At 36.5% G+C, this 15,957-nt stretch overlaps 1 protein-coding gene across 10 annotated transcripts in view; it reads left to right on the top strand.

The window, feature by feature from the left end:
* Positions 1-15,957, top strand: part of CKAP5 (cytoskeleton associated protein 5) — an 89,247-nt gene that overhangs the window by 13,393 nt on the left and 59,897 nt on the right. For all 10 annotated transcript variants that reach the window (XM_078389753.1, XM_078389760.1, XM_078389757.1 and 7 more), the window contains exons 2-7: positions 3,845-3,937; positions 7,541-7,734; positions 10,011-10,217; positions 11,082-11,253; positions 13,687-13,819; positions 15,272-15,375. In XM_078389753.1, coding sequence (XP_078245879.1) covers positions 3,881-3,937; positions 7,541-7,734; positions 10,011-10,217; positions 11,082-11,253; positions 13,687-13,819; positions 15,272-15,375 — 867 coding nt within the window. In that variant the 5' untranslated portion in view covers positions 3,845-3,880. The remainder of the gene's footprint in view (positions 1-3,844; positions 3,938-7,540; positions 7,735-10,010; positions 10,218-11,081; positions 11,254-13,686; positions 13,820-15,271; positions 15,376-15,957) is intronic.

The following is a 15,957-nucleotide window of genomic DNA, read 5'->3' as shown; positions in this document are numbered from 1 at the left end:
CTTGTTGAAGTCCACCCACACTAAAAGAGAAATTGTAGTCCTCCCTCTACTCTGTAGATCTGTCCAAATGTTGAAGGCACATCATTTATTCCCCCTATAAGGAACCTGTTAGTCTTGTTGGAATACTAAAGGGTCACAAAAAGCTGCCTTTCAGCTGCTGTTTTGTTGACTCCTGTAATGTTTCACATCAAAGGATATATTGTAATTTGAAGGAAACCATGTTGAATATATTTGCGAAGGCTTTCACGGCCTGGATCTAATGGTGGTTCTGGGTTTTTCGGGCTCTTTGGCCGTGTTCTGAAGGTTGTTCTTCCTGACGTTTCGCCAGTCTCTGTGGCCGGCATCTTCAGAGGACAGCAGCCTGGTTGCTGTCCTCTGAAGATGCCGGCCACAGAGACTGGCGAAACGTCAGGAAGAACAACCTTCAGAACACGGCCAAAGAGCCCGAAAAACCCAGAACCACCATTAGAAACCATGTTGCTTCTATTCTGAAACCTGGATGAGTGAGCAGTGTTGCAAATGAGATATTGTACAATCACATTTATTTGAGGCCGGCAGCCTTTTTAATTACAGCAACCTCTGCTATTTCGTAAGGCATTTCTGTGGCTGGTTCATCAAGGTTTTAATTTTAAGAATTTCTGGGCACTCTTGTTATCTTTGGTGTTATTGAGTATAATACTCCTGGAGACTTGTAAGCAGGTTTTAGCTACCTGTATGGAATATTGCTCAGTATAACATACCTGAATATGAGGTTTTGTAAATTCAATACAACCAGTACAAATTGGTTTCAATTTATGTGGCTCTTTTTAATATAACGATAGAATTCCTGGACCTAAAACAGCTGAGAGGTTCTTTCAGTTAAGTGCACTTCAATACCTAGATTGTACTTCTAATCCTTTTTTTTTCTTAAAGCTAATACTTTTATTGTTTTTCTTCACTTAACAATTTTTCCGAAGATAATAGGCAGCTGAGAAGTAGCATTAAAAGGGAAATAATATATAAACAAATTTCAGTACAGTTTATGTTGTGCCCTGCAAAAGTTATTTGCTATTTGAGTCTTAAATGTCAGTAGCTTTAGATGGCAATTTTTTTACACATGTATGTGTTGCATTTATTTTCTGCCCTTTCTGTAACTATCTCAGAGGGGCATTCAGGTTTCTCCTTCTCCTTTCTCATTCTCACAACAATGTTTTGAGGTAGGTGAGGCTGAAAAGAGTGTGATTGACCCAAGTTCACCCAGTGAGTTGTATGGTTGAGTAGGGCTTTGAACCCTAATCTTCTGAATCCTGGACCTCTGCTCAGATTGTTATACCACACTGGCAATTCCATTGTATTTATTGATTATAGGACTAGAATCTTGTAGTGCAGTCAGCAGTTTGGCTGCTCTGTAATTCTTAAAACTTGGTGCATCTGGTGGTAATGTGTCCTTTGTAAACTGGCATGGCAATTTTTTCCTGAATGAGGGCACTTAGACATTATTCTACAAGAAGTAGTATGTGTAGTTACTATTTGTAACAATTGCCAGATTTTCTACTTTACTCTTATACATGCAGGGAAGAATGTGAAGGATCACCTTCTTCCATATGTGGATGCCCCTTCATTATCATAATCAACAGGGAATTATTGACTGTTCCATCATTCCTGCAGTATATTGCTTGAGACAAAGGAAAAGACTGTCTCGGAAGCTTGGCCTGGGCTTTGCAAATCACCCCTGAGGGAAATCCACTTTCCCTTGTCTACTATATAGCAAAATCTGCCTGAAGTTGTAGCATTTGTCTGCTGTGGGATTTTTAATTCTGGTGCTATTTCTATGACTGTTTGACATTCCTACATCTTACTGGTTATCGTGCACCCTTGATTGTTTATCTTGCTTTCAATTCTGTTTTTAATTCTCCTTTTACTTGTGATATTCTAGGCTTTAGAATTTTTTCTTTTAGTTTTGTAACTGTATTTTTAAAAAATATTGTTGGTGGTTTTTGAATTTTAAGGATCCTTTCCCCTCCTTGAGCTACTGCTTCTTATGTTAGTCCCTACTCTGAGGAATCATTCTTGCTCCCTGAGCCAATTTGGTTGCCAGCATTCCTTCTAAATTTCATCCCTGCTGGGCGGGGCTCCATCCTTCTTGCACAAAACTCTGCTGCCCCTTGTGCATGTGCCTCCCCCCCCCCGCGGGGTTTTGTTTGATGATTAGAACCAAAGGGGCTGGAAACAATCACTGTAGGTGTGTGGAGGAGAAAGAGTCCTCCACTGAGGGGGTGGAGTGGCATGCAGATGAGGGAACCTTGCAGGTTGCTAGTGCTGGCATTTTCTGTGGTATGCTAAAGTATAATGGGCTTGATTGAGACTTCTGGGTTTTACTTATGTTCTCAGTGTTGCTGTTTCTTACAATCATTTCATAATGTGGGAAAAACTTGTCCTAGGATGGTTGGACAAGATAGCCTTCAGGTCAGATACTTTGTGTTGCGTCCTTTTGCATTTTAGTAGAGTATAGGTTACCTTGAAACTGTGCTGGACTAACTTGAGTTCTGTGAATTATATCATGAACTATGGCGAATACCTAGAAAGCATTGCAAATGTAGGAGCCTCTCCTGTTGACACAATTTGGGCATGTTCCTATTAACATTCATGATTAATATTAGATAAGGCAGTATTGACCAGAAGTAGTTCCAGTAGGTATGTTGTTTAATTTTGTATGGATAGTCACAAGTGATTTTTCTAGCTTACCCTCCACTTATGAATTGGTCATTAAAAATGCATTAGATTACTGGTGGATACAAGGATTTTTTTTAAAAAAAAAGCTTTTTCTTCTCTTTGGAGGACAAAGGAACACGTCCAATTGGGACAAGATGTTGGAATCATGAAAGATATTCCTCTAGTTGAAACCAATATTGAATTTATTCCATGGCCTACAGGTCCAGTCTGGTTTGAGAATTATTAGTATAGTTACATGGTACATCCTTCTGAAGTTTTGCTTGTGTGCATTTGTTTGTGCAGCTCCCCATTTCGTTATTTTAATTTTTAATACATTAGAACTAGGTGGAGATTGTTTTTGGACAAAACTACCAGAGAGAAACTCCACATAGAAAAGGGGAATATTTTGGATAATTAATTTTAGCTTTTATTAATGTGTTTTACATAATGTAATGCTTTTGCATAAGCAAATGCACAATTTCATTTACAGCTTGAATGAAAGTGTAATGTTATTCACTGGTATAAAAAGTCATTCTGCAGTGACATTTAAAAATACTTTTGGGAGAATCTTTGTTAAGCTGTTTTGATTACTACTGTGAAGAATGTGAGTGGCAATTTTTAATATGCATCAGTAGTAACACTTGAATTGTGATTCTCATTATTTGACATCTGAGTTTTAAAAAAAAGAGGCCATTTGCCAACAAGCAAAATCTGTACTCTAGCAGCCCATGTTTATTTCCAGCTAGTATTTGGGCATGCCATGTAGGTTTTTGACTTGTTGGCATGGTGCTGCTTGCTTTTTTTATGTTGTTTCATTCACAGTGAAATAGCCTTGTAGTTCTTGCCAAGTCTGTCAAACATTTGTTGTTGTTGTCATACTCACAGTTCTTGTATCATCTTATATATTTCATTGCTTCCTGTCCTTACAAAACTATTCAGATTTCTATGTCAGTACAGCTTACTGGAATGTACAGACTCCAGATTTGTGGAATATTCAAGCCATGACTAAAATTGTTTACTGTGTTCTCTTTCTTGTCGGAGGGGTTTTTAAACGTTCAGGTTCACCCAGATTTCTCATTATCTGCTAGTCTATATCTGTCACCTTTTACTAACAACAGTACATTGTTACCTAAACTTTTGTTTATCTTCCTAGGAATTACCGTGAAGAATTAAAAGAAACTGAAGCATCATGGGGGATGATAGTGAATGGATGAAATTACCCATTGATCAGAAATGTGAACACAAGGTAAGATTGCTGTGTGTATTTGTATGAGTGAGATGAGCTGTCAAGTTTCTTTTGACTTAGGATTACCCTATCAATTAATGAGTTCCTAAAGCTCCTGTCATTAGCAGTCCAGCCCAGCCTTGTAGACTTAATTCTTTTATGGGCTTGCTGTTTCAAGTCAGTCCATCTTATATAAGATCTCCCTCTTTTCCTGCTACCTTCCACCTTTCCTAACATTCAGCAAGTCTTGTCTTATCAAGATATGCTTAAAACTTTAAAAAAGATCATCAGTTTTACATTTTAGTTGTAAGCCATATTAGATTCTAATGAAAGTTCAAACTTGATTGGTCTAGAACTTATTTGTCTTTTTAGCAGTCAATGATAGCTGTAGAATTCTCCTTCAACGCTACATTCCAAATGAATCACATTTCTTAATGGCAGCTTCCATCATTGTTCAGATTTCTTCTGCATTTGTTTAAAGTTCTCTTCCCACATTTCACCTCTTCTGGATGTTTAAGTCCTTTCATTCTTCTGAATTGGACCACCTCAAGATCAGTTTAGTTACCAGTCACAACCACAGTATCTCATCCATGTTCTCTGAATTCAAGGCTCTGCTAGTCTCTCAGGAATTATGAGATCTCTCTTCTCATGGACTTGAACAGTGGCAGTTGTGTTGCATTCATTTATTTTGGCAGACTGTGACTCTGCAACTGTCACTTTCTGCCTTATGAGTCACCTATGGAAAGCCTAAAAAGAAGAGAAAAGCAGACAGATAAATCAAGAGGCTTGAATCCTTGATAAAGAATGATTCTTGATAAAGAAGCTCCAAATATGTCTAGGAATAGTAGACATTTTTGCACTGTAATTTCAATGTAAAACTTTTGTGAAAAGAGGAGCTATCTAATAGCAAGATCACTGTGACCTTCATTAGTTGTCATACTGTGACAACAAACATCATAGACCCCTTATGCAACAAACTCAGATCTTTAAATTTCTTTCTGCTCTTCCTTATCCATTTAGCACTTCTGATTTTTTATCCTGTTCCAGACTCATGCTGTCAACTCTTAGAGTATAAATGATAATTTCACCAATTTACCTGGAATTAATATTATGCTACCTGGCCTGTAATTTCTTGGCTATATTCTTAAATATTGGTTTTACACTGGCTACATCCAGTCCTATGTGTATAACATCCCAGGTGTATACCATTTTTGTTAGAACACCAGTAAGATAGTACTTGAGGGTAGATGGTACCTGAAAGTAGATTTGTTGATTTTTGTCTGTGGCACAAATAAGGCCAGTATCTATTTATGCCAGGGGGATTTGATTTAAATCAAAATGATTTGGGAATCCTATGATAGATTTAATAGGAATCCTATGATAGATTTAAATCATGATTTAAGTTTTAAAAAATCAGATGTTTGATTATTTAAATAATGTTTTTAATTTATATCAATTAAAAATCATTCATTTTTACCTACCCAGGTCTATGCTGCCCTTTTGTTTCCAGAGGTGTTACAATCTTTTGTAGAAAATATGTAGAGCTTTTCTTCAGACTATATCTGATTCTCCCTTTCTAGATAGTTTTTTTCCTTTGTCAGATGCTGGTAAGCCTATCCATAGTTGACATCAAAGTACCATAACTTTCTGTGTATAAGATGCTACTTTTTCGTCAAACCATTACACTAAAAATTGAGGGGTGTCTTTTACATGGAATTAAGCTGAGATAGCTGAAGAGAGAATGAAATGGCACATACCTTGCCTCTGTAAATGGGCTTCCTTCAGTCATGAGGCTTAGCTTCCTACAGTCACGAGCCTTATGGAACTGATGTCAGCTGGTGCTATACAAACCAATTGGAACACACCTTGTTGGAGATGGAGCCTGTAGGCTCAGATTAACAGAGACTCGTAATGTCTGACTTTGTGACCAGAGGCTGAACATTCAAAGCTAAGTTTTCTTAATATTTTTTGGTTAGAAAAGTGGGTGGGGTGGCTTATAAACAGGGGCATGTTATAAATGGAAAAATATGGTACTTGAGTTGCCTCCATTCTTTTTATCTCTATGAAATTTTAAAGAGCCTTTGGTGTAGTGGTTAAACCGCTGTACTGCAGCCAAAACTGTGCTCATGACCTGGGGTTCAATCCCAGGTAACCAGCTCAAGGTTGACTCAGCCTTATATTCTTCTGAGGTCAGTAAAATGAGTACTTGGCTCGCTGGGGGGGATGTATAGATTACATAATTAACTTATAAACCACCCAGAGAATGCTTAGAGCGCTATGGGCCAATATATAAGCAGCACACTTTGCTTTTTTGTTTTTTTATACATTATTCTATGAACTTTCTAAAATGAAGCATCCATTTATTCACTTATTTCTGTTGCTGTGCTGTTGATTGTATTTCTGGACATCGTTGAAGACTTATTTGGAAACAGCTCTTTCAAGTGTGTTTTGAAGATAGAGACTATAATTGTGTTGTTCACTTCCTTTTTTACAGTATAACTGATAAATCCTTAATAGTGCACCATTGGCAGTGGAGATATTAGTTTCTGTTTCTGTGGGCTGGTATAGATAAAAATAGGTAGTGGTACTCACAGGAGAGATCTCTTCCCGAAGATCCAAGAATTCAAAGGGAAATGTAAGCCTTGGAAGACCAACAGGGAAGCACACTATTTGACCAGGAAAAACAAAAGAGAAGGTGGAAACAGTATACTGAATAGCTGTATAACAGAGACAAAAGGATGACAGACTCTTTAAGAGGAATCTTATGATGAAGAACCTGTAGTTCAAGTGAAGTGAGAGCTGCTCTGAAAGTATAGAAAGAAGAGACAGAATATGAAGGTGTCAGACAAGGGTGCATTTAATTCTCTTACCTGTTTGATCTGTACACAAAACATCATACCACATAAACATATATTATCTAGTACCAGACTAGATTCAAATTAATAAAGTAAAAATTTGTGTAAAAAATAATTTAAGATAGACAGAGTACACCCATCTTGTTGGCAGAAAGCAAAAATGACTTGAAAAATGTAAGAATGTGTAAGGATGGAGACGAAGACCAAGATCATCCACACTGTTATATTCTTGGTCAGTGATCACTGTGTATAGGTGTGGAATATGAACAGTAAAGAAAGCTGACAGGAAGAAAAATTGAGTCATTTGAAACATGGTGCTGGAGAAGGAGAGTTTTTCTGGACTGCCAGAAAAATGAACAAGTGGGTCCTAGATAAAATTCAGCCTGAACAATATGGGGAGGCAAAAATGATGAAACTGAGACTTTTATACTTTAGGCATATCATGAGATGGCAAGATTCTTTGGAAAAGGCAGTAATGCTGAGAAAAGTGGAAAAGAAGAAGTCCAAATATGAGATGGCCTGAGTTTACAAAAAGCGAGTAGGGCTGTTGAGGACAGGTCATTTTGGAGATTATTTGTACGATCACCATACGCTGGATGCAACTTTACAGCATATAACAGCAAGATTCAGACAACTTTTATTTGCTGGTCTGGATCTAATGAAGGGAGGAAGTCACAGAATTGCTCATTTTCAATGTTAATGTCTTGTTTAGTGAAGCTCAACTTAATCAAGCAGAACTATTACTGATATGTTTCTATTCTCTTTCTAGTTGTGGAAGGCCCGGTTAAATGGGTATGAAGAAGCCTTGAAACTGTTTGAGAAGATAGATGATGAGAAGAGCCCTGAATGGTCCAAGTATCTTGGACTTATAAAGAAATTTGTGACAGACTCCAATGCAGTAGCGCAGCTGAAAGGTTTGGAAGCAGCACTTGCCTATGTCGAAAATGCTCATGTAGCAGGAAAGTAAGTCATTTGATACAGTTCTTCTAGAAAGAGTTTGTAAAAGCTTTTGCAATTTACAAAAAATAGAAAAGTAATTAAGATGACATCCTAGAGATACTAACTTCTTAACTCTTAATTTTTCTTTCTGAAACTCAAGAAGAAAATATTTTTTGTGAAAACATTGTTGTGAAAGTGTCATCTTCCTTATTTATTACCCTTGTATTTTCCCATTCCAAAAGTTTTTCTCCTGCTGATGAACTGCAGAGCCCTAGGGAACAGTGTCTACTTTAAATTGAATCACAGGGCTTTGAAGAGTGTCGTTAGAGCCATATATGTCAAAAGCTTTAAACAAAATCTGCTCTTTCAAGGCTTAACAAACCAGGCTATTACTTTCATTTTTTTGTTTAGTCACGATCCCTAGCATGTTTCAGTCTTAGGGAACCATCATCTAAAAATCAGAAGTCTTGGGTTATATTTCTGCTTCTTGAGAGAGCAAAAATGAGGATTCCTACTTTGAGTATAATGTGGGAAAACTCTGAGTTTGGAAATGGTACTGTTAATGCCAGCATTCTAACATTGAAGTTAAAACAAAAACATTTGTTTTATTAAGTCATTACATTAATCATAATGTTTTAAGCTTTGAAACGTCCATTTAAAATTACAAAAAATGATGAATCTTTCCAAAAGTAAACTGCTAATTATGATTCAATCTGTTAATCTCATTATTTAAAATAATTGCCATAATTACTTGTGTTTGTGGGTGCATATTTTAATTGTATTTTAATCGTTTTATCTTTTAATTGTATTTTAATTGTTGTAAGCTGCCCAGAGACCTTTGGGTAGAGTGGGCAACATATAAGTTAAGTAAGTAAGTAAGTAAGTAAGTAAGTAAGTAAGTAAGTAAGTAAGTAAGTTAATTAATTAATTAATTAATTAATTAATTAATTAATTAATTTTAATATCATTATTGCATTTTTTAAAAATTAGGAATAGCGACAAATTAATTGTTGATACATTATTTCCATGATCTGAACAAATCATGAGCAGAGGTTTCCTGGTCTGTTCAATTATTGTCATGGGCTGTAGTAGCTAAGCAGGAGCAGATGAACAGCATAGGTCATCCACCAAGGCGACCAAGGCAGTCTGTGTCCCCATAACTAGGCCTGAAGCCAGATTGAAATGGATCTATATAATCTGTCTCATCCAGGAACTTCCTTGCCTAGAGATAGATGTTAACATTACTGTTATTTATACTGTAGCATTTACAAATTAAGGGTTAATTAACAATTGATACAGTATGCATCAAAAGTAAATTTTATTTTATTCAAAAGTCCTGTTCGCATAAAGTTATGCAGTGGCATTAAAATTGCCCCTGTTGATAATGGCTGGTGTAAATTATATTTTACCGGTGCCAGAGGATGACCTTATCTGACCCCATGGCGTAACTTTACAGCAGTAAGATTTTGCCCAAGAAAACTGAGTAATCAAATAAAGCATGGACAATGTTTCTTCCAAACTGATTTGCCTTCATCTGCATATTTATATTGAAAACTTACAGTGATTCATGTGATAAAGTGAAGTTTGTTTATTTTCTCAGTTAAGAATTAATTCCTTTTTAATAGTACATTGTTGTTGGATTTTTCAATTTGCCATTTTGCTTTGCAGTGAAATGCAAGGTGGAGTATAAAAAGTTCTAATTTGGCTTAATGACTTGTATTTAGGAGGGGTTATAAAATAAATATGGAAGTTTTGAATAAGTATAGTGTTTGCCATTGTTCCGAAGCAAATATCTTACAGATTGTATGTGTTTAACACATACAGGCTGTTATGTTGGGCCTTTTATGTTGAGGACAGACCTACATATGTTATAGTGCAATCATATGATTGATTTCTGTATCAACTCAGGTGCTTGAATTTTTGCTAGACAAAGTTCACACACTGAGCTGGTAGTCAAGTGTAGAAAATCAGGTGTTGCGCTGTATGTGTGTGACCAGGCCATGGTATGTATCCTTGAAAGCAAGATAGCCCTGTTCCAGGGACATCTTTGTATAGGTTTGGTCACAGTCACCTAGGAAACTCATGTACATTACTTTGAAAACTGATTGCAATCAAAGAAAATGTGGTTGAGATAATTTGTCAGTACATGTAAGCATCCAGCATTAAAGGAAACAAACATGGATGGATAATTATTGCTGTAATTAGTTTGGAAAAGAGAAGACAATGATTTCTAGGGAGGGAGACTCTGAATTTTGCTGGGATCCAAAATGCTATTGCCCCTTTCTCTCTTTTTTTAAAAGAACAACAGGAGAAGTAGTGTCTGGAGTTGTAAACAAAGTCTTCAATCAACCTAAAGCTAAGGCCAAGGAGCTAGGCATAGACATATGTCTTATGTTTATTGAAATTGAGAAGGGGGAAACAGTACAAGAAGAACTGCTGAAAGGCTTTGACAACAAGAATCCCAAGATCATAGTAGCATGTATTGAGACGCTGAGGAGAGCACTAAGGTACTGTAATATCATTTAAAGTGATTATCATTCAAACTGGATAGAATTGGAGACAGTTTCATAAGTGACTTATAGAACTTGCTCTTTTATGTTAAAATGAAAAAAACATATAACCATTATTTTAGAGCAGAGAATATGCAGAATTTATTGCTGTAATTAACTGTTTTCACTTTTTTGTGCTGGGATTCCAGGCCCATCTTAAATGTGTCTGTACACTGGTTTCCTCTTTTGTGGTGTTTTTTTAAAAAATAACTTTGAAGTAGTTAACTGTAATTTTCACATATTTTGTTTCATTCAAAGAATACATTCTGTTTTCAATAATTTGTATAGTTTTGCATCAATTATGTGCTTAGATGTTCTTGAGGTTTCTAGTAAAATGTGGTATCCGACAATACCCATATTATATGCAGACATCGTAGTTCTTGCACAATACTTTCAAGTTAGACTTCTTCCACACTGAAAACAATAAAAACATTATCACAAAAAAAATCATGTGACCCAAAAGTACAGTACATGATTCTGAAGTCAAGTAATGAAAGAACACATAGGAATCCTTTTAAGGAACACAATGAATGCTTCAGCCTAAGGGAATAAATTCCCTTGATCTCAGTAAGACTTGCTTCTGGTTAAATTTGTTTAGGACTCTGCTGTAAAATTGGTAATATGTTCCTTTTTCCCCAAATTCGGTATAAAAGTGGAAGTTTTGCACATTTGCAGTTAACATAAATCATCCCAGACTACACGTGTTTTGAAAGCATATTCAGTGCACTGTATGTTTGTCCAATGAAGCTAATGTTGTCTTGTAAAAAATACCACTACTGTTATGGCATGTACATACATATCTATCTCTGTGTTATATTTCAGTGAATTTGGCTCCAAAATAATCTCATTGAAGCCAATAATCAAGGTATTGCCAAAACTTTTTGAGTCTCGAGAGAAGGCTGTTCGAGATGAAGCCAAACTTCTTGCTGTTGAGATCTATCGATGGATAAGGGACGCTCTAAGGCCTCCGCTACAAAATATAAACTCTCTTCAGGTAACCTTGACATTATGTTCTGCGATTTTTAGCAAAAAGAGGGCACATAAGCAGAGCAGGGTACATTTTCTGAAATCAACCTTCCCAACCTTGTCCCCTCTACAAACACTGAGAATGACAGTATTTAATTGCTGAGTGCCCCTTCCCTAGAATTTGAAGGAAGGATGTTTTCAAGGAGTTGGCCATGTCATTTTGGCAAAAAGAAAATGAAAACAATATAAAAAGAAAAATATTGTGTCAACTTTAAGACTAAAGATTTATTTCATTGTGAGCTTTCATGAAATACAATCTCCTTTTTAGACTGAAGAAATTGATTGTAATCCACAATTGTAATTTCTTCAGACATAATCTGAAGAAATAGGTTGTAGTCCACCAAGCTTGCACTGAAATAAATATGCTGGTTTGAAGGGTACCATTGAATTTTTGTTTCTTTTTCCTTCTGTTTGTCTTACTTTTCGTTCTGAGAGGCTGTGGGTCTCCAAGATCTCATGTTGCTAGATGCTTTGCTCTGTTAAGAGCTTAAGTGCGACAGAATGACCCTGTTCTCCCATTCAGTGTTAAGTTTAGAAAGGTGGTGTTCCTGCCAGATCTAGTACAGATTGTAGAAAGAACACAAAAAGCAGTGAGACCAAAGGATTTTGGGCAGTTCAGTGAAGAATTCCTGTTCTTATCAGATACTTTAATAGAAAGGTAATTCACAAATAAAAGCCAGAGCTTGAGAAATATTCTTTTAAAGCCGATATGTATACCAGCCATATCATTAGAGTCAAAAGGAGTAAAATTTCAGAACCTGATAAGTGCTATTAGCTAACAATGATGTTAACTAATTGCAAAGAAGACCAGTGTGATGTCCACCCTCGTGCCCCTTGCTTGACCTTCAAGCCCCAGAGCACACGAAGGCAAACAAACCTCACTCTTTTCACTTGCTGCCACCATTTACTTCAGAAAGATTCAGGTCCACACTTCAGGTTCTTTTAAATAAAACTTTGGTTTATTGAATACATAGATTGATTCATGAATATCTTCAGTAGTTAATCATTCCTCAGAATTTCCCCAAACTACACTCTCTATTACACTGTCTCTTTCTCTCTACACACTCTTAAACTCTCTTAATCTTACACTCTGACTGAAATATTGACTCAGGCTCCACCCCTTATAGAATCTGTCTCAGCTCCACCTCTATGCAATATTAATATTCATAAACCATTATATTACATAACATAGACCATAGATCAAATAAATAGAGAATGCTACAACCAGTTTCAAAGAACATCTGGAAATAGGGACTATCTTCTTTGGAAAGCAAAGATGAAAACTATTTTCTAAACTTTCATCTAATGCCTACTTGAACTATGCAGCACTTAGGTGCATCTGTGTTTAGACACATTTTAACATCTTCATCTTGATTCCTTTTTAAATTGGAGAATGAATTAATGCATCAAAATCACAGCAGTTGCATAATACAGTTACAATTTCAGCATTGTGAGCTTTAGGCTTGTAAACTGATGTATACCTATATATATATGTATATATATGTATGTATATGTATATGTATATGTTTATTTATTTATTTATTTATTTATTTATTGGACTTATATACCGCCCCATAGCGCTACAAGCACTCTCCGGGCGGTTTACAATTTTTAATTATACAGACTACACATTGCCCCCCCAGCAAGCTGGGTACTCATTTTACCGACCTCGGAAGGATGGAAGGCTGAGTCAACCTTGAGCCGGCTACCTGGGATTTGAACCCCAGGTCGTGAGCACAGTTTTAGCTGCAGTACAGCATTTTAACCACTGCGCCACGCGGCTCAGTGACTGTTTCAGAAGATCAAATTAGAAATCATTGGGCAAAATCCTCTTGTTATATGTACACAACCACAAACTGGGTCCTGATACAGAAAATAATTAATTTAAATGAGTTGAAAGCTTCCCCGCCCTTTTCTGGTTCTGAGGCTCCTTTTTGCCCTTGGGGAGCCTTGGGATGGCAGTGGAAGCCTTTAATAGTAAAAAATTGCTGCCAGATGGCTGCTGATAGTTCCAATCCTGCTGGCAGCAATCTGACAATGATTTTTACTATTAACAATTTTCTCCTGCCATCCTGATGCTCTGAAAGGCTTATCCAGGGCAAAGGGAATTGATCCCTAGGGAGCCTTGGGACATGAAATGGGGGTAAACTTTCAGCTCATTTATTTCCAAGATATGGTTTATACCAGTATAACTACACCAACAAGATTTTGTCTGTTTATTTCAGCTGTATACAATATAGTCTGCCGTACCAAATAATTGTGCTATGCTTGGCATATGGTGATATGTTTTAACTGAAGGGATGAATTTGTTCTCTTGAAGACTTTAGTGACCATACTAATGAGTTCCACTAAATATGATTTGTTAAAAAAGCAGTTAACTAAGTTATTTTGATTCTTTCAGTTAAAAGAACTAGAAGAAGAATGGGTCAAACTGCCATCGTCTGCCCCCAAGCAGACCAGATTCCTTCGCTCCCAGCAAGAAATGAAAGCAAAGTTTGAGCAGCAGCAGGCAGCTGGTGGGGATGCAGATGGAGGTAACTCTGGACCTGGAACTTTTTACAGCTGAGAGTTTTACTGACAAACACTACATAATGATGTTTGTATTTTTAATGGGGGACTTTTAGTGGGTGGGGAGTGTTTGGGGAATTTTATGTGTGTGCATGTACAGTGGTGCCTCGCACAACGATTGCTTCATACAACGATGAATTCACACAGCGATGAGTTTTTTTGAGGAATTTCCCCCATCGTTTAACAATGTTCTCTATGGGGGAATTTCACTTAACGATGTCCCTTTTTGCTCATTTAAAAGTGTCTTAAAATGTTTGAAACCTGTTTTAAATGCTTGGATTCCATAGTGCACCTTGTGAAACATGTGCAAACTTAATTTGGTTTTGTTCTGAGTCTTCATTAATTTTTGGTGATTTTTTTATTTTCGCCATTTAAATCAATTGAATGGACAGTTCAATGCATTTAAATAGGGAAAACAAAAAATCACCAAAAATTAAGGACGACTCAGAACAACACCAAATTAAGTTTGCATAGGGTTCAGGAGGTGGGCTAATGATTGCAAGCATTTAAAATCTGTTCCAAACATTGTAAGACCCTTAAAAATGAGCGAAAAGGGACATCGGAAAAGACTTCAAAAGCACTGAAGCCGGCTTCAGTGCTTTTGAAGCTCTTCCGTTTTCGCTCATTTTTAAGGGTCTTACAATGTTTGGAACAGGTTTTAAATGCTTGCAATCGTTAGCGCACCTCCTGAACCCTATGCAAACTTAATTTGGTGTTGTTCTGAGTCGTCCTTAATTTTTGGTGATTTTTTGAATTTTGTCTCATTGGAATGCATTGGACGGAAAGTTCAATAAGTTCCAATGAGAGAAAATTCAAAAAATCACTAAAAATTAAGGACGACTCAGAACAACATCAAATTAAGTTTGCATAGGGTTCAGGAGGTGGGCTAACGATTGCAAGCATTTAAAACCCGTTCCAAACACTGTAAGGCACTTTTACAGGAGCGAAAAAGGACTTCGCAAAGCCATTGAAATGTATTGAGTCGGCTTCAATACATTCCAATGGAGGAAACATTGTTTCACTCAACGATGTTTCCTATGGGTTTTTTCACTTAAAGACGGCAATCTGTTCCAATTGGAACGGATTAACCGTTTTTCAATTCATTCCTATGGGAAATGGTGTTTCACAGAACGATGTTTCACACAACGTTGATTTTTTTGGAACCAATTAACATCGTTGTGTGAGGCACCACTGTATCTGGTCTCTGGGTGTCTGTGAATTTCGTTGTATGGGTATACTGTGTATATACTTACAATGACAATAAATTATTATTATTATGTAACACTGGCCATAAAACATAAGCGAAATAAAAACTAGATATAAGCCATTAACTACAAAATGTTACTGCTATATTCAGTAAAATGAAAGCAATAGCAGAAATAGCTCAAATTTGTGTTTTCTAAATTTTGTATTTGCAGGTGGAGATGATACTGATGAAGCTATTCCACAGGTGGATGCTTATGAACTTCTGGAAGCAGTTGAAATTCTCTCCAAGCTTCCTAAAGATTTCTATGATAAAATTGTAAGTGCTGATATTCTTCACCTTTAGTCTTTCTACAATTTCCCCTTGAATCATAGTTGTTAAATTTATCTGCCCTGTGTTCTGGTACAATTAGGGTTCTCATTCTGTGTAAAAACATATGCAACGTAATATAATTTTTAGTTGTCCTGTTCATGTGGCTTCATACCCAAGGATATTCTTTTATCCTGTGGGAACTTTTGTTATTCTGCTGTTTGTTTATCTGTTGTAAACTGCCCAGGGTGTCCTTGGCTGCCAGATGGACAGTTTATAAATCATATTGTTGCTGTTCTTGTTGTTGTTGTCCTCATCATTGTCTTCATCTTCATCATCAATAATAACAATAACAACGCCTTTTGTGATGTGTCATTGAATGCATTCTCATGATTGAATGCAGTAAAGTTGCCATTTGAAGATATCTCTCTCCCTAGTGCGTGCAGGTGCTGGCACATAACCAAAGTGTATGCTTTCAAGTGATAAAAAAATGCAGATGTAATACAAGGCAAGCTGTGTCTCTGTAACACAGAATCCATGTTCTTCATAGTAGCTTTTGTGTGTCAGTTAATATTTGGTGCAGAAATATAT

Source organism: Pogona vitticeps, chromosome 1 (assembly GCF_051106095.1).
Source record: "Pogona vitticeps strain Pit_001003342236 chromosome 1, PviZW2.1, whole genome shotgun sequence".
NCBI classification, from domain to species: Eukaryota; Metazoa; Chordata; class Lepidosauria; order Squamata; family Agamidae; genus Pogona; species Pogona vitticeps.
The sequence above is the reverse complement of the archived record's forward strand: the minus strand, read 5'-3'. Positions and strand labels throughout refer to the sequence as shown.